Source organism: Meles meles, chromosome 14, assembly GCF_922984935.1.
Source record: "Meles meles chromosome 14, mMelMel3.1 paternal haplotype, whole genome shotgun sequence".
Taxonomy (NCBI): domain Eukaryota; kingdom Metazoa; phylum Chordata; class Mammalia; order Carnivora; family Mustelidae; genus Meles; species Meles meles.
In genome coordinates, this window is record NC_060079.1 from 78,150,537 (window position 1) to 78,174,042 (window position 23,506).

Here is a 23,506-nt window from a genome sequence, read left to right on the forward strand (position 1 = left end):
TGCTCTGCTGTCTTAGGAATTGAACCTGCTTTCTCCTTGATAGATGAACTTCGTCCTGGCTGGATATTTTGTTGATCTTCTGGGGGAGGGGCCTGTTGTAGTGACTCTCAAGTGTCTTTGCCCGAGGCGGGATTGCACCCCCCTTACCAGCGGCCGGACTAAGTAATCGGCTCGGGTTCGCTTTTGGGAGCTTCTGTTCCCTGAACGCTTTCCGTAGAGTTCCGGAGGACGGGAATGAAAATGGCGGCCTCCCAGTCTCCGGCCCGGAGGAGCCGAGAGCCTGGGGCCCCACTCCTCAGTGCGCCCCCAGAGGACAGCACCCAATCACTCCCGTATCCCCAGCCTCTAGCCGCGCTCCGAGCTCACCCAGCCCGCGACCAGTTCAAGGTAACCCCGAGCTGAGAGTTCAGTCCTCGGCTCTGTCTCTGCAGCCGGCTTCTCCGTTCTAATACCTGCGAGCTCTCCGACACTCTGACACCCCCGATCCTTCTGTGACCCTGCGGGGCCTGGGGCCACGCTGGCCCCGTGTGGGCTTCACCCTGGTTTAGCCTCTGGAGCAATGTCCCTCAGTGGAACAGACTTTTAAAAGTCCTGATTTTGTGCTCCGTTCCTCCGCCGCTTGCCGGGAGCCGGCCCCTCCCCCCGCGGTCTATCTTCCCGTCGTTTTAGATTCACTTCTCCGCCAGTCCTACCTTTCAGAAAGTGGTTGATTTTCTGTTTCTAGATTTGCTGTTCTTCTTCTCTTTGCTCTCCCGTTGGATTTGTAGGTGTTTGCAATGTTTAGATAAGCTATCGAGCTGATCTCCTGCTACCTGATGTAGTCTCAGGCTGCTACTTCTCCGCCATCTTGACTCCTCCCTAAGTTAATATTTTTAATGCATTTGTACAAGTGGTCAAATGAGCCCCACCAACAGATATATGTCTCTCATTTTCTATGCCATCGTGCAAATCAGTTTTTTAAAAAATATCTTCTCTCGGGGCTCAGGCCTAGTTTGAGGCGACATGGCTAAACGTACCAAGAATGTCGGAATCATGGGCAAATATGGGACCCGTTATGGTGCCTCCCTCAGGAAGATGGTGAAGAAGATTGAGATAAGCCAGCACGCCAAGTACACTTGCTCCTTCTGCGGCAAAACCAAGATGAAAACACGAGCTGTGGGGATCTGGCATTGTGGCTCCTGCATGAAAACCGTCGCTGGTGGTGCCTGGACCTACAACACCACTTCTGCCATCACAGTAAAGTCTGCCGTCAGAAGACTGAAGGGGTTGAAAGACCAGTAGAAGCGCCACCATTTGAAACATTGCTAGCCTATAATAAATGGGTTAATTTATGTAAAAATAAAATAAAAGTAAAGTAAAAAATAAAAAATACCTTCTGATATCAAAAAAACTTCAGTTTTTTAATCAATCTTTGTCTTAATATAAGAGATTAAAAACACCAAGTTCAATGTTATTGAGATACAACAGCAGTGATCACAGCATATCTGTCCACTCAGACTTCAAGGAATTACAAAGTTGTTTACTAGATGTGAAAAACAATAGAAAAATCTAATTAAAATGCCACTAAAAATGAAGAGGAGTAAGAGCACACTTATTAAGACAAACACCAAGTAATGTATGGAATTGTCAAATCATTATAACGTGCACCCAAAACTGACATAACACTATATGTTAATTACACTTTAATAAAAAATAAAGATTTTAAAAAATAAAAGAAAAAGTCTTTCTAATTATGTTGGTACTTTATTTTATTTGATCCTATTTTTGTCCATTATTCTAATTTCCAGCATTTATGTTAACTTCAACTTTAATTTCAATTTTTAAAAATGTTCCTGAAGTGAAACTTAAGAACATGTTCATGTGTAGTTCTTTGTGAATTGTCTATTTGTGTCTTCATTTATTTCTATTAGCTGTCTCATCCTTTTCTTAATGGTTTGTCAAATCTCTTTTTTTAAGCATAATTCCCAATATAATATTTGTTAAAGTGATGTGCCAAATTTGGTTTTGGTTTTTGCATTTTAAGCAACTATTTCATTTAAAAAATATTGTTAGCTCTATCAAATTTTTCTTTATGTTAAAGCCTTTGCTCAGAATGCCATTCGATATTTTCCATCAAATAAATAGATATGTGCTTATTTTTTATTTTTATTTTATCTAACTGTAATTTTACACTTACTGCTATAATTCAGTGAAACTCGTTTCTTTGATACATAGTGTAGGATGAAGATCTAAGTTTATTTTTTTCTGTGTGCTAAATCAAGTGTTCCCCTGTTTTAACATATATATATTATTTAATATAGTATAATTTTAATATAATCAATTTATTATACTTCTGTGTGTTTGAGTAATGAGGCATACCTGGTTATAATTTACCAGAATTGCATGTAATATCAATATCAAAGAATAAATTTTAATTAGGCAAAATAATAGTAGTATCTAGCATATATATGGAGAGAGGCATACAGACTTTTCAATTCACGTGGATGAGTTGCTCTATTTATGTGTTACACTGACACATCATATAAGATCTATACCTCGCATTCAAGGATTTTGTATTGCTGTTTATAACTGGAAACAGCATGCTACTATTTTCTTTACAATCTCTGGATTAGTGCTTTCCTTATGTCTTGGACCAATGCAATCTCTGTAACTATATTCAGATGCCTGAATTCAGAGAGAAGTATAGTGTGCAGGGTGAGAGTCTGAGATTCATTTGGCTAAAGCCAGGCCTGCAAATCAGTGGACTAAGATGCTTGCTAACAAGATGTTTCAGATACCATCATTACTCATTGTTTTAAGGAAGATTCTCTGGACAGATTTAATGATGCAGATAAGCAAAATACCTCATTTGTATGCTTCATCTTCATTATTAATAAAATGGAATCTTTGACTCAAAGAACAAGTTTGTTCTCATTTAAATAATTTCTACCTTGTATCAGAAGTAGACCTAATTTGAACAGCAATGTAATTGGTTTACATTCCCCCCTATGTTATTTTTTGCATTACAACATAATATTCTGAGATAAGGTTTATAGAATTCATCAGATGGCCAAAGGAATCTATGGAAAAATAATTATAATGAAACTTGGTAATGATAAGAAAGTTTAAATATAGATTATTCAAAAATATTTCTGTGGTATATTTTACTGATTAAAAACGTGAAGGATATGAATATTGTCCTACATCTTTTTCCTAATTTCTGCTCCTTTTCCACATACCCCTGGCCCCTTTTCTTGCTTCCCAAACTCCTCCCGACTAATAATACGAAATGAAGGGATTGGAGCAACATACTGGTGTTTCATTGAACTATCAGGTGTCAGTGGCCGATTCACCTCTAGCCCTCTCAATAGATGGTGTGCTTTGGTATTTGTTTTTAAATTTCCTAGTTAGTGTCATTTTTTTTAAGATGCATATATGATTTTGTGTGCATGTGTTTGGTTTTTGACTGCCTGTTCGAGGACTGAGGTGGCACTACTTATTTTTCCTACTCTGAAAGCCTTGAGGTATGACAGCATGTAGTGAAATCATGGTGACAAATTGCACAGTTATGATGTTTTAAACACATACAACTGTGTGTAACCATGTTTCTGATTGTGGGCACAGAATAGGACTCTTCAAGTAGCCTATTCTTATTTTGTCCTATTAATTTCTTGTGAAATTTTCACATTCTATTTTTAAATATTTCAATGGCTTGCTTATTCACTTATTTTCTTCAACAAATATTTCTTTATTGCCCAGTCTAAGCCAGGTAGCCTATTAGGGGCTGGGAGTAGAATGATAACAAAGACATGGATCTTGTACTTGAGAAGCAGAATGTCTTGCCTGGGAGACAAAGTGGTTAAGGGATTACAGCACAACACTGCTTGTTATGATATAAGTTGGTTCAGGGAGCTGTTGTTACTCAATATGGGTACTTTGTTCTTTCTCATGGGGTTGGGAAAGCCTGTTTAAAGAGATGACATCCGGGTTGATTTCTCAATAACGGGGCAGATGAGTATAGACAGGTGGGATATGGCCAAGTCATCCCCAGGTGAGAAAGCAGTCTATATAAAGACACAGAGGGGACAGAACACAGCTTTCCATGGGTGGAACGCAGCTAGCCAGGGCCTGACTGAGAGGATGAGGAAGGGGAGTGATTTTTTAGTCTCTTCAGCAGAAGACAAGATCATGACCCGCTTGCGAACCATTGAAGGAGCTGGCACTTTATTCCTGGTGGAAATGAATTTAAAGGTTGATCACCTGAAGGGGCCAGTGTTGGTTTAAGTGAGCCAGGAAGTGAGCTGTGACAGCAAGGGAAGTTGTGACAGCAAGGGGGTAAACCCGGCTCATGGAATAGCAATGCAGCTGGACGGAGGCAGAGAACTGGGCAGTGCTGGGAGGGCTTAGCGGAGGGACAGAAGCCCTGAGAGTTCCTGTGGAGACACATTAAGAACCAAGTATTGGGAGTGCCTGGGGGGCTCAGTCAGTTAAACGTCTGTCTTTGGCTCAAGTCATGATCCTCGAGTCATGGGATCCAACCCCTACCTCAGGAGCTCCCTACTCAGCAGGTAGTCTGCTTCCCCCCATCTCCCCCTGTTCCCATGTGTACGCTCTCTCTCTCTCAAATAAATAAATAAAATAAAATAAAATAAAGGACCAAGCATTAGCATGACTCCTGGGTTCCTCACTGGGGTCACTAAGAAGACAATATTGCTGTTTATTGGAAAGGGGGCACAGGAGGGATGGGAGACATGGGGATGGAGTGAGGGTGGTGATGAGTTTCGATTCTTGAGCTGACAGTTGAAAAATACTCATTTTCTTCTTGTATCTGCTTTATATACATTAGCTCCTTAATCATGTACGACGTGAGCGAAATGCCCAATTCAGAGTTTTCCCTATGGTTTGAGATCTTCTAAAAGGCTTTTTCCATGAGAATTAACTCTTACCTTCGAAGTGTGTTGAATGAAAAATTCAGTAGTCTGCATTGGTGCTTCTCCCCATTCGGCTTGGGATGGAACTAATGAAATACATAATTCCTTCTGCAGGGTAGCCACACACTCCAGGAGACCCTTGGGAATGTTTACAACCATCGATGTTCAGATCTGAATGGGACTCCAGAGATTATCTGGTCCAAATATTTACTGTGTAGATGATGGAATCCATGAGAAGAGCTGAAAGCTCGGGTATCGGATAGCTGCAATTTTACTCACCTGCTCTCAATTCATTCTGAGTAATATGATGAGCGTATATCACCGTTGTTTTGTTTGTATGGTCCAAGTGTTTGCCATTTCCTGCAATCAACTCTCTTCCTAACTTCAAATCCCACTTCTTGCTCTGCGTTCTGGCCGGGATTTCACTCCTTCACAGTAAGATCTTGCTTCTTTCGTTCCTCTAACTCCGAGGTTAGGGTATTTTTTTTTTTTTTTCTGTAAAGGAAAGATATTATATGTATTTCCTTTGCAGGCCATATGGCCTCTGTCCGTACACGTCAGCTGTGCCATGTGGTGTGTTAGCATCCACAGACAATGCATAAATGCATGAGTGCGGCTGTGTCCAGCAACACTTTATTTATGAAAACAGGAGCAGGGTAAATTTGGCTCATGCATTAACTCAACAGAGATCATAAATAGAATATCATCTCCTCTACCTTTTCTTGCACTTTAAATCTCACACTGCCCTGTTCGCACACGTATAACCTGGCCTGACTTGCAGCTTCGTGTTTGCTGTTTTTTCAGAATCTCCCACCATGTCTCAGGTTCTGCAGACAAATATATATTTCCTCAACCAGAGAGAGAACTCACCTGGCCCCTGGCTTCTATCGACTTTCTCCACTGTGCAACGTTTCTCTGGCTGAATAGCTACTTATTCAAGTTCTCTGTACATGGGGTGAGCCTCGTTGAAGACATGGCAGGTCTTGGAGGGCGAAAATAAGTCCTTGTTAAGTTGTCCTCATATGCAGACTGCTGAGGGATTGTGGCTCTGTGATCTTTTTATTTCAAAGCAGGGCACAACCTCAAATATCATAGTCTACCTTACAGGTGTCAGCCGTGTTCTGAGCGGATGGCAGCTCTTTCTGCTTTTGCTGAACTGCTATATCTAAACAGTGCTATTACACACCACGAGATGCCCTTTCCTATAGGAGCTTCCCTTCAGAGAACCTGCAGCCTCTGCTCCTGATTCCGTCACTCTAGCTAGTTGTTCCAAAGCGACACGAAGTCTAAAAGTGATTCTAACTACAGGAACGTCTTGGAGAGTGGTCCTCCCATTCAACTTTGTCTTCATCCTAAATATTGGTTTCACAAAAACTTTCATTTGTATACCCCCTTACAGTTGGCAAAAATTTTAAAAATATATTAAATATTTCTATAAACTCGGTGGTGGTTTTTACTTCCCTCACTTTTTGGTGACTAAAACTGAGACAGAAAGGTCAGTGGTTTGATGAAAGTTACAGTTGCAGTTGCCGTGAAATTCAAATTTTTTTAACTTTAATGTTAAATATGGTGTCCTTTAAGTACACGTGCATCTTGTATAGGACTAAAGCAGGTATTGATAGAAGAACCGCATTCATTCAATCCCTGAAAGGAAATAGTAAGTGGGACCTGTAAGGGATATTATTTGCAGAAGGCTTTATTAGAGACCATATAATACAGTGTAGGAAATACCAAGCTAAAGGCTAAGACTTAAAGTCTTACCATGAGCTGCTTAAATTAGTATAATAGAGCTTCTGAAATACAGCTGCAGATATTTCAAGAGAGGACAATTAATTGGATCAGACGAAAAGCTGAATGTTACATATCAAAGATCTTTGTACACATTTTTATCAAGCATCTTTTATATATCACTTTTTGGCTAATAAAATTGGCACAGTTAACATAGAAGTTTAGAAAGACTTAGAAATTTAATGCAATTATCACCCATGATTCACACATTATAAAGAAAAGTGTGAGAAAACCTTAATATTTTAAGAAACTTAAAGGATTGGAAGGTTTTACCCTAAGAACATTTTCTTGTTCTCCTTCTCCTCATTCTGGCTATTCTCTTTGGAAGACCTCATTCACTTAGATAACTTTCTCTCCTGAATGTTAGTGATTTCCTAATCTCTTTCCAAACTCATATGCTCACTGGACTCTGTGTCCTGATGCCACTTGCCTGCTGGGCACGGTCACTGCCATTTGCTGCAGGTACCTGAACTTTAGCAAGTTGATTGGGAAATCTGTTCTCCAAGTCTCCAGCTTAAACCTTCTCATTCACCTGTTAAGGGTGTCGCCTTCTGTTCTGAGTTGAATAATGTGTACCCTGCCCCCCATTGAGATCCATCAGAATTTCAGATGTGACCTTGTTTGGAAACAAGAGTCTTTAAGATCTGATTAGTCATACTGAATTAGGATGGGACCTGTATTCAGTGACTGGTACCATCATAAGAAGGCCACGGGAAGGAGGAACACAGAGGGAACATCAGTGAGGACAGAGGCAGTGATTAGAGGGCTGCATCCTAAGCCAAGAAATGCCAAGGATTACCAACAACCACCAGAAGCTGGGAGAAAGGCATGGGACAGATTCCTCCTCAGAGTCTCCAGAAGGAGTAAATCTTGCCAACCTTTTTAAAATTTATTTATTTACTTGAGAGAGACAGAAACAGAGTGAGAGGAGGGTCAGAGGAAGAGGAAGAGAGAATCTGAAGTAGGCTCCATGCCCAGCTTGGATCCTGACTTGGGGCTCAATCCCACAACACTGAGATCATGATCTGAGCCAAAACCAAGAATCCAACACTTAACAGTTGAACCACATAGGCACTCCTACCAACTTCTGATTTGATTTTGGGTTTCTGGCCTCCAGTAACATGAGATAAATTTCCATTGTTCTGAGCAACCCAGTTTGTGGTGATCTGTATGGGTAGCCCCAGGAAACAGAAGCATTTTCTAGTTTGTTTCCCACTGCCAAGTCTTCTCCCTTTTCTTTCACACGAGAACCATCACCTGTCCTTTCCATCACACTTTGGACACACCTCTTCAATAAATTCTTCTCTGCTCCTCTATTGCCACCGACTTGACAATTTTCTGTTACTTGAAGATCTCCTTACTTGTTCAGTCCATTATCTCCCCTGCTGAAGCCATCATGATCTTTCTCAAACAAAAACAGACTATGTGAATTGCTTGCTTAAACATATTTACGTTTCCTGCATGAGTTATACTGAGGAGTTACTATGTTCCTGTTGCTGTGCTACAAACTTCGAAGGTATTAAAGCATTTAAAAGTTCCAGCAAACTGGGGTGCCTGGGTGGCTCAGTGGGTTAAAGCCTCTGTCTTTGGCTCAGGTCATGATCCTAGGGTCCTGGGATCGAGCCCCACATGGGGCTCTCTGCTCCATGGGGAGCCTGCTTTCTCCTCTCTCTCTGCCTACTTGTGATCTCTGTCAAATAAATGAGTAAAGTCTTTTTTTTTTTTTTTTTTTTTTTTTTTTTTTTTTTTTTTTTAAGATTTTATTTATTTATTTGACAGAGAGAGATCACAAGTAGATAGAGAGGCAGGCAGAGAGAGAGAGAGAGGGAAGCAGGCTCCCTGCTGAGCAGAGAGCCCGATGCGGGACTCGATCCCAGGACCCTGAGATCATGACCTGAGCCGAAGGCAGCGGCTTAACCCACTGAGCCACCCAGGCGCCCTGAGTAAAGTCTTTAAAAAGAAAAAATCCAGCAAACCTAAGAGCTCTATGCTCTTAATACCACATTTATATTTTAAAGATGAAGAAGATCAGACATTGGAAGATTAACCTGTCCAAAGTGACCCAACTAGCAAACTCCTCAGACAGGAACAATGCACAGGCTTTCAGGCTGCAAAAACCTGCCCTCTTACCATCATGAGCTCTCAAACTTCTCATCTCTGCAATTTCCTTCCAGACCATATTTTCTTGAAATTACCTACTTAAAAAAAATACAGATTAAATACTGCTATCTTTCAGGTCTATTTTGTTTACTGCTTTCGCTTTGCCGTTTAACACAGTGATTGGCTCATTGAAGGGACTCACTATACATTGTTTGAACAAATAACTGATAGTCACAGATCATCTTTCCCTGATGCCTCAGAGATGGAGTCTTTGTTCTTTTTGTTCCCAGATCATTTGTTCTTATCTCCATAATGTACGTGTTTTATTGTTATCCAGGGCAGGGATCATCTCTCTTCGCCAGTATATTCAAGAACATAGTAAGTACTTAATGATATCAATTAAGTGCATTCAGTTATTAAATGTAAATTGATTGCATTGGAAAAGCTTAGAAAGTGCTATTGAAATATGACATTATATAGGCTTATATTACTACTTAATTACTACTCACTTACATATAGCTTTTTTTTGTTATTGCATTGCTGTGTGACTTTGTCCATTAGCATTTTATTTATTTCTTTTTAAAAAACTTTTCTTCTCTATTAGACTGAAGTTCTTGGTGGCAAGCTTCATGTCTTACTGTATGTCTAGACTCTAACCTGTTAGTGCCTGACAAATAGTCTAAACTTTTTATCTATTTACTGAAAAAATAAATGGTTTATTTTTTCTATCTTCTAAATGTCTATCTAATTGACAGCCCCTCACCTCAAAGATGTGATAATTTAGCTGAGACACCTTGTGAATACAACAAGAAACTTAAATGTCATTACATGTATTATATAAGCAAGTATGGAGAAAAAAAGTAGCGAGTAAAATAATCTGTTTATTATAGAAAAGAGGAGCTGAAAAAGAAAAGAGAAAACTGGAGTAAATAGTCTGAGACATGATTTTATAGGAGATAATATTTGTGTGGGACATGGAAGGATAAATGATTTTTCTCACAGGAAGAGGAGGGAGATAGGACTCCATGAGGGAATTTAATGAGGGAATTTAATTTCTTTTTGTTCTGAGTTTGCTGATAAGTTTTTAATCACAAATATGCATTTATTCTCCTCAAATATTTTTTATGAATTTGAGATTACCAAAATTTTTCTCTTTATTCTCTTAACCTAAATAAAATTACTTCATCATCATGAATTTTCCTCTTAATATGGCATTAGATTTTCCTTGCAAATATTATATTTAGGGTTTTCATCTCTGACTAATGAGAAAGGTTATCCAGCAATTTTCTCTTTTTGTAATGATCTTGACAAATTTTGGTTAACAAGTCTATGCTCTCCCCATGAAATGAATTTGTAGTTTTCAGTTTTTGTATTCTTCTCTGGAAGAGTTCATGTATAGTTGAATTATTTCTTCCTTAATAGCGAAGATGAATTCCTCAGGAAAGCTGTCTAGGCCTGAAATATTTTCATACGGAGGTTTTAATTAAAGATACACATTTTAAACAAATATATGATTGTTCACAGTTCATTTCTTACTATTTTAGTTTTTATAAATTTTATGAAAAACTTTTCTTCTCATGTCTAAATTAGCAAATGCATGGACACAAAGTTGTTGATTATATTCTCCTTCTTTCTTTTTTTTTTTTTTTTTTGAGAGATTGAGAGAGAGAGAGAGTGTGTGCACGCTTGAGCTCAAATTGGGAGGGGCAGAAGGAGAAGGAGAGAGAGAAGCTTGAGGAGACTCCCCACTGAGCATGGAGCCTGAAGAGAGGCTCAATCTCAGGACCCTGAGATCATGACCTTAGTGGAAACCAGGAGTCAGAAGACTAACCAACTCAGCCACGCAGGGGCCCCTGATTATATTCTGCTTATATATTTAATATTTTAAGCATCTTTAGTGATTTTTGTTTTTCATTTGTGTTATTGAAATCTTATTTTTTTCCTTAAATAATACTGCTATGATTTTATAAATTTTACTGTTTTTTAGAAGGCCATTATTTGTCCTTTTAATGCTTTTCTATTGAATACTTGTTTTCTATTTCATAGATTTTTTTGTTCTTACTTTTAGCGAATATTTTATACATTCAGTAATACTATATTTCAGGTATATAGGGAAAGCTTAAAGGGACCAATGGATCAATATATTCCTGATAGGTAAATAATTATTTTTTTAAAGATTTTATTTATTTATTTGACAGAAAGTGATCACAAGTAGACAGAGAGGCAGGCAGAGAGAGAGGCAAGGAAGTAGGCTCACTGCTGAGCAGAGACACCGATGTGGGGCTCAATCCCAGGACCCTGGGATCATGACCTGAGCTGAAGGCAGAGGCTTTAACCACTGAGCCACCCCGGCACCCCAATAATTATTATTTAGATATAAAGAAGTAAGCAAATTGGAAAGTTAGAATGTTTGGTTCTGAATTTTGTTGCAGACTTAGTGAAATTGTACAGATGACAGGTATTTGGTGTGGCTAGAGGACAGTGGGTGACAGGACGAAGTAACCTAGAATTGAGGGTCAAGCAAGATAAGACCACAGGGCTGATCATGATAGACTGCTGGTCAGGTTGCCTTTCTGGGTCTCATATCAAAGTAAGTTTGTATTATGGACAATATGTCATTTTCTTCTCTGTACACTTTAAAGAGTTTTTCACACAGAAGGTGCTCAATACATGCTCAAAAAATAACAAAGTAAAACATTTAGCACAACTCCTTCATTCCACTAAATCCTAAGGAAGTTAAGCGACTTCCTCAATTCATAGAGACAGTCGTTGAAATACCTGAGACTAAGACCACAATCTTCTGAGAGTCGATGCATGCAGACATTGAATGCCCAAGCAGGAGATGTGGACCGTGAATGGCAGTGAAATGTGAAGTCATGTTTTGGGAAATCAAGATAGCATATCATACATATTCTATTAATATCCCTTTTTCTCTATCAAAGGGGCAGAAAAAATTAGAAGTAAGCCATAGAACATGGAAATGCAATCCAATCATACTGGGATATTTTGTGTATGTGTGTGTGTGTGTGTGTGTGTGTTGTTTATTGAACTTGCTGTTCCCAAATCTTGGGCTTCATAACACTTATCTACAAGGGGATTTAATTGCTTTAGAAGCAGAGACTGAGAGTCAAGCACTGTTCTTCCTTTTAAGAACATAACTGGATTTTATAGTTCTTTAACCAATGAGATGAAGTGACCTGTGTAGAAGAATATGGAGACCAGGAGACCAAAGAGAAAAGGGGAGCAAAGCCTTTTGTTGTTCTAAATTAAACCAAGTGATATGTGCCCTTGGCTGCTGACCCTAAGCATGGAGGTCTCTCAGGCACGAAGGGCACAGGTGCCCTGTGGACCAGTTTTGCTTCCTCCCTTGCTTTTGTCTGCCTTTACATGCAAACTTTATCTTTTAATGAGATCTCAGCTAGTAGAAATCCTTTCAGGTTGTGGGAACATTTAAGATCTTTGAGCATTTTCCTTTTTCCATTACTTGGGCCTCCCTCAGCATATTGAATTTTAGGTGTTGCATGGGATAAATCTCAGTTAACAGTGAATGATGATGCCCATTTGCCTCCTGCATGAGTGAATTATGGAGGCTTCTGGAAAAAAGAGCAGCAAAATGTCCTTGAAAGACTTACTTTGGACTGGCAAGAGAAAGAAAGGTAGAGGGTTGGAACATTCAGGTAACTTAATAGTGAAAATGAGGGAATACTGTGCTTTCAATCCTCCAACAAAGAATATAAATTGACAAAGTATTGCAATATTTACATTAATACGCACAATAATTTGACTTTTCTACTTGTATAGTGTGGAGAACGTAAACGAAGCACAGGAGGGTATCCAAGCACAGGCCCAAAGGAGGGAACAAGGATATGAGTCTAAGCAGAAAGAGGAGGAGGCTACTTAAATCAAAAGAAAAAGAGAGAGAGAGAGAGAGAGAGAGAGATTTAAGCCACTTGCAAAACTTACGAAGAACATTTAATGAATTTCTGATGTTTTGTCTGAAAAGAAGAGGGGAAGAAGTTTGGAGCTTTTATATTTCTCTAGTACAGAGTAAATCAGGGGAGGAAAATCCTATTTATTAGAAACTGCAATGAGCTGCTTGGTGGTGGGTGAAGGAGAATGGAGAGAGAGGGGAGGGGAAGAGGGAAGAGAGAGAGAGAGACCAAGCACTGGATTCACTGAGCTGTTGGAAGCCTCTTAATAGTAATATTCAGGGCTTTCTGTGTTTAGAGAATTGCCCAGAGACCCTATATGCATGGTGCTTTCTAGGTAAGTGACTAAACTCAGAAAAAGTGAGATAAGTGAACCAGTTTATAATCAACAAAACACCTGATGTTAAAATAAGACTTTCTTTTAATTTTGTTGTAAAATTTATGTTTGTTGCTGCATATATCTTTTGGAAGATATTTATTAAAATGCTTATTCTTTTTAAAATTTGCTTTGCATTACAAAAAGCTAAAATGAGATCTCAAATCCTTCATATTATGCTGAGGAGGAATGAATAGTTTAGAAAAATTATGGTTTGCTGACCTTAAAAATCACCAAAATTCTGTAGATTATATATTACAATAAGTCAATATTTGATTTTTAATAAAATATAGTCAAATTCACCTCCCCTCCTTCTGACAGACACACACACACACACACACACACACACACACACACACATAAGTTTTTATTTCTGTGCTTCTCCATTAATAAGAAAGTGCTCCTGACATCAGTACTGACTTTTAAATGTTGGGATGATGGGGGTAAGGTGATTCAGTTAGGTATCACAGTCTAATTTATTGTGAGGTTAGGTAATTTTTTCATATGATGGGTTTTATTCTGTTGTAGAAACATCATAATGAATTTTGTTTTTATTAAAATATTAAATAATACTGTTGGAAAACCTGTCTTATGTGAGAAAAAACAACTACAAAAATATCCTCCTAGAGGCCATCTATTTTATCAGTCTTTTACCGTAAAAATTTTATCAGTCTCTCACACATAATACCACACATGAGATATGTTCTGTCAGTGAATATCTCTCTCTGTTGTCTGTCCCTGGTGCCTACAGCTTTTGAACTCAGACACTTCTTTGGTTTTATTGTGATCACATGCCTCATTTGCCATCTTTGTCAAATGGTCCATGATTTATTACATATCCTGGGGCTGCACTTGCCGTGCATGCTCATCTGCCCCAGAAGGCTCTGGAAGCTCTTCTGAGCCTCAGAATTTTCTGGATGGGCAGATTTGAAGTTTAATACTAGCTTCCAGACTTTTGTGATTTAAGCATCCTCAATAAATTTAACTATACTAGACCTATTTATTCAACCTGACTCCATGACTTGAGTGAAACAGAAATAAAACATATTACTAACCATGCCATGACTAAAACTCCACCAAGGATACCAAGGATTACAGAATCCCAAGCAGCTTCGTTGGCTTCATGGATGCCAAGGTCAATCCTACTGACAATGCAACACAGCATATTTCTACTAATACGTTAAAGAACATGGGCTGTTGAGGGGAAAAGTCCAATACATTTTTGAGAAATGTCATGTAACTTATACTCAACAATAAGTGCTTCTATGGCCCAGGGATGTACTTGACCAATACTACTCAACTAGTTCTCTAGTGCATTTGAAATCTGTTACATCTTCTTTTTTATTTAAATTCAATTAGCCAGCATTTATACCACAGTTTCTGATGTAGAGTTCAAGGATTCATCAGTTGCATTTAATACCCAGTGCTCATCACATCATGTACCTTTCTTAATGCCCATCACCCAGTTGCTCCATCCCCCATCCACCTCCTCTTCTGCAACCTTCACTTTGTTTCCAAGAGTCAAGAGACTCTAATGGTTTGTCTTCCTCTCTGATTTCTTCCCATTCAGTTTTCCCTCTCTTCTCTTATGATCCTCTGTGTTATTTCTTATATTCCACCTGTGAGTGAAACCATATGGTAGTTGCCTTTCTTTGCTTGACCTATTTCACTTAGCATGATCCCTTCCAGTTCCATCTATGTCAACGTAAATGGTAGTATTCATCCTTTCTGAAGGCTGAGTAATATTCCATTGAATATATGAACTACATCTTCTTTAACCATTCATTTGTTGAAGAACGTCTTGGTTCCTTCCAGTTTGGCTATTGTGGACATTCCTGCTATGAACATTGAGGTGAAGGTGCCCCTTCTTTTCACTAGTTCTGTATCTTTCGGGTAAGTACCCAGTAGTGCAGTTTCTAGGTGGTACAGTAGCTCTATTTTTAACTTCTTGAGGAACCGCCATGCTGTTTTCCAGCTGACTGTATCAGCTTGCTTTCCCACCAACAGTGTAAGAGGGTTCCCCTTTTTCCACATCCTCGCTAACATTTGTTGTTTCATGTCTTGTTAATTTTAGCCATTCTAACCGGTGTAAGGTGGATCTCGTTGTGGTTTTGATTTGTGCTTTCCTGATGACAAGTGATATGGAGCATTTTCTCATGTGTCTGTTGGCCATTTGTATGTCTTCTTTGGAGAAGTGTCTTTTCATGATGAAACATGTTGCATCTTATTTAACACTTTCTTCTTTAAACTTCTTAAATTACAAAATTCCCCTTTTCACATATAATCTATTTCTATCTGGCTGAGCTCTTACCATTAACTCTTACTAGGACAGAATTTTGAAAATGCTGGTATAAAACCATTTGAAGTTTGGTATATTTGATGTACAATCCCCATTTTTTCCCCCTGCAATTATTCTATTTTCATAAGGATCATCTTTACTGGTCAAGTTGGTGTCTTCTATTCTATGATCCCAGAAGACATTTTTTAGTAATAGTCAAAGAGGAAAAATGAGTTAAGACAGCTAGATGTATATATTTTGGAAACTGGGAGCTGGAATATAATGAAAATGTGCTATCCAATGGAAATATAACAAAGTTTGTAAAACTGTGTTTGGTTTTAAAAGTCCTGCAACCAGGAGCCTTGTACAAGCCACCTGTGCCATGTTTTGCTTCATGAGCAATTTAATTATTGTAACTCCTGAGCCATGCTTAAACTTAACGGCAAGACAGAGTCAACAAAAATTAGTCATGAGAACGTACCCCAGATGCAAGAATTGAATCAGTATTTGCCTCTGTTGGTAATGGATAGAAAGTTCTTTCTAGAAATCCCAACAAAGTGGCTGTAAGTAGCTGTCCACAGGATGGGTAAAAGAAAGATGATTAAAGACACATAATTCAGCAAAAACTTCTGGTAATGAGGTAGACTGGAGGAAGAGGAGAAACTGTACACATAAAAAAGACAAATATTGCATCTTTAAAGACACTGTGATAAACTGTTTATTAGTAAGGAATGGAGTTATATTTTTAAAATAAATTATATTTATTCTTAACACAAGTACAAATGTCTGAGTCATGTACGCCAGGGCTGTTAAGGTAATGTTGTTCAATATGCTCTTAGAAATCCCAGCTACTACCATTCTGTAATCACTGTGGTATGTTCCTCCAACTCATGGTCAAAGGGTAGCACTATCAGATTGCAATTCTGGTAGTGAAATGGAGGAAGATATCATGAAGATGCAGATAAAAGACATATGCTAATGATCTTTTAAGGAAGTTTTCTAGGAGCAGACACATAATACTTATGCTTCCATTCTATCAGGCAAGGCTTAGTTATGTAGCCAAGTAAGTCAAAGAAATGTGACCTTACTTTGGGAAGTCATGATCTAGGTAGAATTTTACCACTTGGAAAATGAGAAGCTGTCTGGGCTTCTTGACAGTCCATTTGGCCTCTCACCCTCCCTATCCAAAGACCAAATCCTGCTTAAATTCCAGAATACAGAGATAATGCAAAGTATTTGATTAAGATGGTGAATGGAAACTCATATTCTTTACTGACCTATAAATGCAAAGACAAGCCATTTGCACCACCACATCTAATATACATTTATGGGTAAGAACAGGATAACCACAACTAAAAACTTCCACTTGGAAAAGTAATCACTCCATTAACAAATCCTTTAGGAACACATTGCTTCATTTTTAGCAGTGGAATAAATTACTGACGACCTTCTGGCTGCTTCTGTTTCTGTGATCTGGGAAGATCTCCCATATTTGTTCTTTGTGAGCACCTGGTTCTGCCTTCTGGAAGATTCTTTCCTTCCATTGGACTCCATGGCTAGCCATGTCTAATGGACAGGGGAACTTGCTCTTTTTGGAGCTAATCAGATTTCACAGGGTGTGGGTTTGGAGACCCAGGGGTGTTTTTGATGTGAAAAAGCAGAGGTATTTGTGTATCAGGTTTGCAGCTTCTTTAAAAATATAATTTCTTCACAAATTTAGTAGACTTCTCAGCCATTTGCTCCTGGCTAATTGCCTGAGCAGGTAATCTCAGCTTTTAGCTTTCAAGCTACATATTTTACCAACAAGTTTCTGCATCTTATGGGCTCTCGATCCTTCTCTCTCCTCCTCCTATCCCACAAATCAAATGGAAGAAAAATGGTAGAGTTCTCTACATTCTGGGACCTGCACAGTCATCTTGTTGTCATGACATGCTAACCCACCTCCTCACTGAGGTTCTGCTGATTCCCCTCCTACATGCAAAGCAGCAGCTACACTCAATTGCTCTCCTGCCTCCTCTGTGGACTTCAGCTTTAACTCACTCTCCTCAGGTTCCAGCCTGCTGGTGGTCTTTCCTTCCTCATTCCTCATCTTGGGGACTTCAAGCTGGTTCATCCATCCCCCACAATGGCACAATTTCCAGTCATAAGTAAACAAATAAACAATCTATACCTATATACCTGTATATCTCTATCTTGACGTGTCTATACATCTACAAATATATAATCTCTTATTGCTGCTTCTCTGGATGAGACTATTTTGAGGACTAGAATGGGAAGGTGCTTGAATGGAAAGGCAACCCCTTTCATAGTTTGCTCTTGGGTTGACTCCCATCAACTGGCATAGAACACTTAATGAGAAGTAGTTGAAAAACCTTTGGACCTGTCTCCTCTGGAGGCTGTAAGTCATGAAAGAGAAATGCTCTAGTTTTAGAAAGGGAAGGATTTTACCTTTTCAGATCCACCAGACTCCTGCTTACTAGATTCTCAATCTGTTTATGGTGTTGCCTATTGACAGAGAGTACTTCACTGATGCTCTCCCACAGTGGTGTGCAGAAAGGCTAGCATAGACAATGTTCATCTCTCCTCAGGGCATTGCTACAAGTGACAAGAAGCAGCCGGCAAAAATCAATAATCTGAGGTTTCTTTGTATTTCTTAGTATTTTCCCTAATGTTACTACATTAGTTGACATGTGATCTGCCTTTTAAGAAACAACAGGAATACTTTCGCCAGTGTTTTGTCCAGGTACAATAAATTTTCAGGTGGCAATAACTCAGATCATGAATTATCCCACCCTACCAATCCCACTAAGCAAATGCTATGGGTTTAGGTCCTGTTATTTGTAGCCCCCTTTTTCCAGGTACCAAAATCTACATTAGGATTAGTTTATCTGTGAATACTAGTAATAGCGACAGCACTTCAGAGTAGCTTAAATAAGACCCAGAGTTGCTTACTCCTGTGTTCAGGATTTTCAGAGTTAATCTGGGTGAGGTCTGATATGTCTCACCACAAGGTCAAAGACTCAGGCACCATCTGTCCTGCTTCTCTGTGATTCTCCTTGTCAAGGTCATTTCATGTTCTAATATGACTGCTCACTCCAGCCCCTGAATCACATTCCAGTCAGCAGAATTAGCCAGGCCAAAAGAGAGAATCTGCTCTCTCTTTCAAAGACACTTGCTAGAGTAGCATAATGACTTACTCCTGCACAGTGGAGGAGCACTAACTATTTCTGCCACTTGAGTGCCGTGTGGTCTGTGAAGTAATGAGACCTAGAGATTCCACAAGCAGCCGTTACAGCGGGAGAACAAATACTGCCCTTCACAATCAGGAAGAGTTCTTTCATAGCTTCCCCTGTTCAGCACAGACACCTGAAAATTACAGAAACACAAGTGTTGTACGTTTATATTAACTCGGGCAGTTTCTTTTATATTTGCATGGCAGCACTGGCGATGTTTAAGAAAACAAATTTGAAATTGGTTTTTACTCTATGTGTTGACATCACCGTTATTTTTGTTGTTTGAGCTCATTCGAAGATCAAAAAAATAAATCAAAAAGAAATTTAGATTTCAACATCATTCTCGGGCTCCGTGGGGTTGGAAAAAAAGGTCATTTATCCAAAACCCTGTTTACATCTGACTTCCTATGGGAAAGCTCTAAGCGAGACAAGGTAATGATTAGACCAAATTGGAACTTAATGCTAATGTTCCTTGTCAAAATGGAAAGTATCAGTTCAGGTTATCTGGAAGCCACTGAGAATTCCTTCTATGTATGGCCAAACAGACTTTTCTAAAAGGACAAGTTACCAGATTGAATTGACACTTTCAAGCTTCCTTGGCATGGTAGGTAGACACAAGCATAGTTTCATTTTGAAGATGGAGAGCAGCTAAGCTGCACTAAAGAATAGGTATATAAACTGGGAATTGAGCTCAGCAATGAGATGGGGAATTAAGTTTGCGTTGCTCACTGAATTCTTGCTCCTAGTGTATTTTCATTGTTTTTGTCTGTGTTTTTGAAATGTCATGAATTATCAGAATATCAAATAGATTCAGAACATTCAGTTTCTTATAATATGGTGAGTTCATATCCATAAATTGCATCTAGTAAAAAAAGCACCAAAATACTAGATAAGCCAAAAAACACCAAAATTCTAGATAAAACATAGAAATGTCAGAAAACACAGGAAATCATTAAAAGCACAAAAATATAAGAAAATATTAATCCACAGAAGTAAAATAGAGTTAAAACTCATGGATGCTTTGGAGCAAATACTAATCCCTTACTAATGAACACTTTTCAGGGCACAGAGGACCATCCTAGTTTGACAAGTCTAATTGAGATCACTGGAGAAAGCTTAAATGATAACACTGTTAGTGAAAGTTTACAACACAAAGTATTATGGATACTTGCTTGTCTTGGTTTTGGACTAGAGTATAAAAAGTAGCACTTCTTATGAATTTCTGGCCATGGATGAGAGAAAAGTTCTCATGTGAGTCACTACTTAGAAGATAGTAAAACTATCAGGAGATATTAATGTTAAAATGGTTCCAATTAGAAAGTACCCTCTCTGCTTGGAAAAGGGTAACACATATTCTTTTTGCAGGTGTGCACTTTTGGTCCACACTTTAAAGAATTCTCACTAATCACTAATCAGTTGTAAAATACATGAGAAAAACTGTCAGCATTAGAATACTCAAAAGAAACAGAAAGCTAAAGCAAATTCTGGAGGGATCAGACATTCAAAGACTTGATATTGGAAATATTTGCTACAAGTTATTACATGATTTAATAATGCTTAAATAAATAAAAAATTCTAAAATATACTAAAGAAAAAAAATGAAAAGTCAGTTATATTTGATACTAAGAACAGCAAAAAATTCTAAAAATGAAATATGTAGTAATTATTTTTGAAAGCCCAATGACTAGTCACAAATTTTTGACTCAATGGAAGAATTTTCTAATATAGCATAAAAGTACAAGGAAGGAAGATATGGAGAAGTTATGCAGGTGGAGAAATAATGTATATTTAATTAGAGTTGACAAGATAATAGAAAAGCAACTTTTGAAGAGAATAGTGATTGAAATTTTCCAAAATGGATAAAAGGCACCAAGCTTTAGATTCACAGATTACAACAAATGTTAAACAAGATAAGTAAAAGGAATTCAACACCAAAACACAACCCAGTGAAAGCAAGGCAAAAACTAGACACCTGTAAGTGTTAAAGCAAAAGAAAAACAAAACAAAACAAAACAAAATCCTGGTGATCTTAATAGCAATTCAAAGGAAAAAGACAGATTTCCCAAAAAGGTAACTGTAGGTAAATAACTGATTTCTCAACTGGAACCATAGAAGCCAAAAAATAATGGAAGCATTTCTTCAAAGTGAACACATAAAATAACTGTTAATTGAAAATTGTATGTTCAGCAACCTATCTTTAAAAAAAAGAATAAATCAAAGCATTTTTCAGACAATATAAAAAAGATTATTTACCATTAACACATCTTAGCAAAGAAATTTCTAAGTATTACACTATACGAAGAATAAAAATGACATCTGGAAAAAGCTGAGATGCAAAAAGAAATGATAAGTAAAGTAAATTGCAATATATAGGAAAATCTGATAAAATACTGACTCTACACATCAAAATAAAATGTCTGATTCATGCTATAAAAACAAGACAGAAAAAGAATCAGAAGTGTGCCTGGGTGGCTCAGTGGGTTAAAGCCTCTGCCTTCGGCTCAGGTCATGATCCCAGCATCCTGGGATTGAGCCCCACATGGGGCTCTCTGCTCGGCAGGGAGCCTGCGTCCTCCTCTCTCTGCCTGCCTCTCTGCCTACTTGTGATCTCCATCTGTCAAATAAATAAATAAAAATCTTTAAATAAAAAAAAAAGAAAAAGAATCAGAGTTAAAATATTTTAATGCCTTTTTGTGGTTAGGAAGAGGTTAAGATATGAATTAACTTTTTACTTTGTGAAATTAAACATCTTCAATTAAACTATTACGGCAAATACCTAAAAGAAATGTACCTTCCAAAAAGATAGAAATGTTGAACTTTAGGGGAAAATTACCTTAATCGATACAAATAAATAAAGGAAAGAAAACAATTATCACAAAAACTGATGCATGACAATTATTATGAAATAAGATGTTAAAAATAAATGTAAATGAAACCACAATCCCAATACATATAAATGGACCAAATTTTTCTGTTAGAGGTGGTATTTATCAGATTAGATTAAAAGTCACTGTAGATTATTTATAGTGTTAATAAGAAACATGGAATATTTAACAATAGAAATATGTAATAATTTCTACTTAATTTTATAAAGTTTCTGTAGCTATACTAATATCATATAAATTGGGGTTTAGTCAAAAATATTCATAAGAAATAAAGATGACAACTACCTGATGATTAAAGATTCAATTTGCTAGACAGCAGTTCTAACCTTGATTTGTATCAATAACAGCTTCAAAATACAGAAATAAAAACATTTGCAGAACTATAAGAAGAAATGAGCAAAATCTGTCATCATTGTTAGGAGATTTTTAACATTCTTCCTTTAGTAATTTTTAAATTGAGATAAATAAGTTATAACAGATTTGAACAGCACCATAGTTTGTTCTATTTTTAAAGTTAGTAATTTTTCCCCATGTATACATAGAATATCATGAAAATTACCCAATTTTAGTAACAGAGATCATTTTCAAATAATTCATTTCTCCAATTAATTAGAAATCAGTTCCAGAATGTTAAATTAAAAACCCATATATTTGGATGGTCAAAATAAGACAAAACTAACAGCAACAACAAAATAAACATGAAGAGGTTAAAGAATATAGAACATGTCCTTATTATCAATTGAATGCTATTAATGCAATCTATATATATATATATGGGTTTTCTTGTAATTTCATATTAACACTTTTGAATCTACATCATTACTTCCCTTTTGAAGATAAATCAACAGAGGCTGTTCACTACTAAGTCATTCACCCAAATTGAGGCAATGGTTAACATTGAAATGTATTTAAACCTCTAGGTTTTCCATATTTTGTTCTCTATTTTAAACCTTTCCCTTCTCCTCAATTCTGTTCTCACATACTCAGAATCTTGTCCTGTGTTCTTCTTTATTGATCTCCACCAGCCTTTGCTTTTGCTAATCTAACCATTAAATTAATCTGGTTGAAATATAGCCTCGTGCTTCTATTCACATTCCAACAGCTGGGCTTAGCAGGGAGAGTTTGGATCTGGAAGCACTCAGAGCAAGTTCCAATTCAGGCTCTGCTAGCTCTCTGACCATGGGCAAAGTATTTGCATATGGCCTCCCAGTTATTCAAGAAAAATGCCAACACTCCTTTTGCAAGATTGTTGGAGATTAAAATTCTGTATGGAAAGCTCTGTATTCATAGTATGAATTAAATATTTTGTAATGAGAAATGTTTACAGTCACCAAGTGTACCTAATTTTAAGTCTTGGTGCCATTCCTGATTAGATATGTCACATTTGGCAGCTACCAATTTCCTAAACTCAAGTGATCTTTATTTCTAAAATAAAAATATTATCTTGCTGTTGTGATAATGATCAATAAGACACTGTATGTGACAAATGGTTGCTAGTATTGCTGTTGTTTTATAATGTATTATTTTTCTTAGTTACAAACAGACTTGGCAGGGACATCTGGGTGGCTCAGGGGGTTAAATCCTCTGCCTTCAGCTCAGGTCATGATCTCAGGGTCCTCCGATTGAGCCCTGCATCGGACTCTCTGCTCAGCAAGGAGCCTTCTTCCTCCTCTCTCTCTGCCTGCCTCTGTGTCTACTTGTGTCTGTCAAATAAATAAATAAAATCTTAAAAAAAAAAACAAACAAGCAAACCAGACTTGGCAACCAAACTGATAACAACTTGTAATGATAGAATTTCAGAATTTGTAATGATTTACAAAGGGAATATATCTGTTTCTATTTAAGAAAAACAATAGCTTGTAAATACAGCTCATTCTGCCTGGATCCACTGGAATATAATAATGGTACAAAAATTTTTCCTTTTCAATGAACTTAAACATGAGTAACTTGGTGTTGCTCCTTACCCTTTCTCTGTACCTTCATTCAGTATATATTGATAATTTTCAA

The 23,506-nt window shown here is 37.6% G+C and overlaps 1 protein-coding gene across 1 annotated transcript; it reads left to right on the forward strand.

The window, feature by feature from the left end:
- Positions 1-1,002: 1,002 nt before the first annotated feature.
- Positions 1,003-1,281, forward strand: LOC123925168 (60S ribosomal protein L37a-like). Its single transcript, XM_045978358.1, has one exon. The coding sequence runs from the start codon at positions 1,003-1,005 to the stop codon at positions 1,279-1,281; it is 279 nt and encodes a 92-aa protein (XP_045834314.1).
- The last annotated feature ends 22,225 nt before the right edge of the window (positions 1,282-23,506 follow it).

What these genes read in the sequence shown, in the direction of transcription:
- LOC123925168 (XM_045978358.1), top strand. Translation starts at nt 1,003, where the DNA reads ATGGCTAAACGTACCAAGAATGTCGGAATCATGGGCAAATATGGGACC.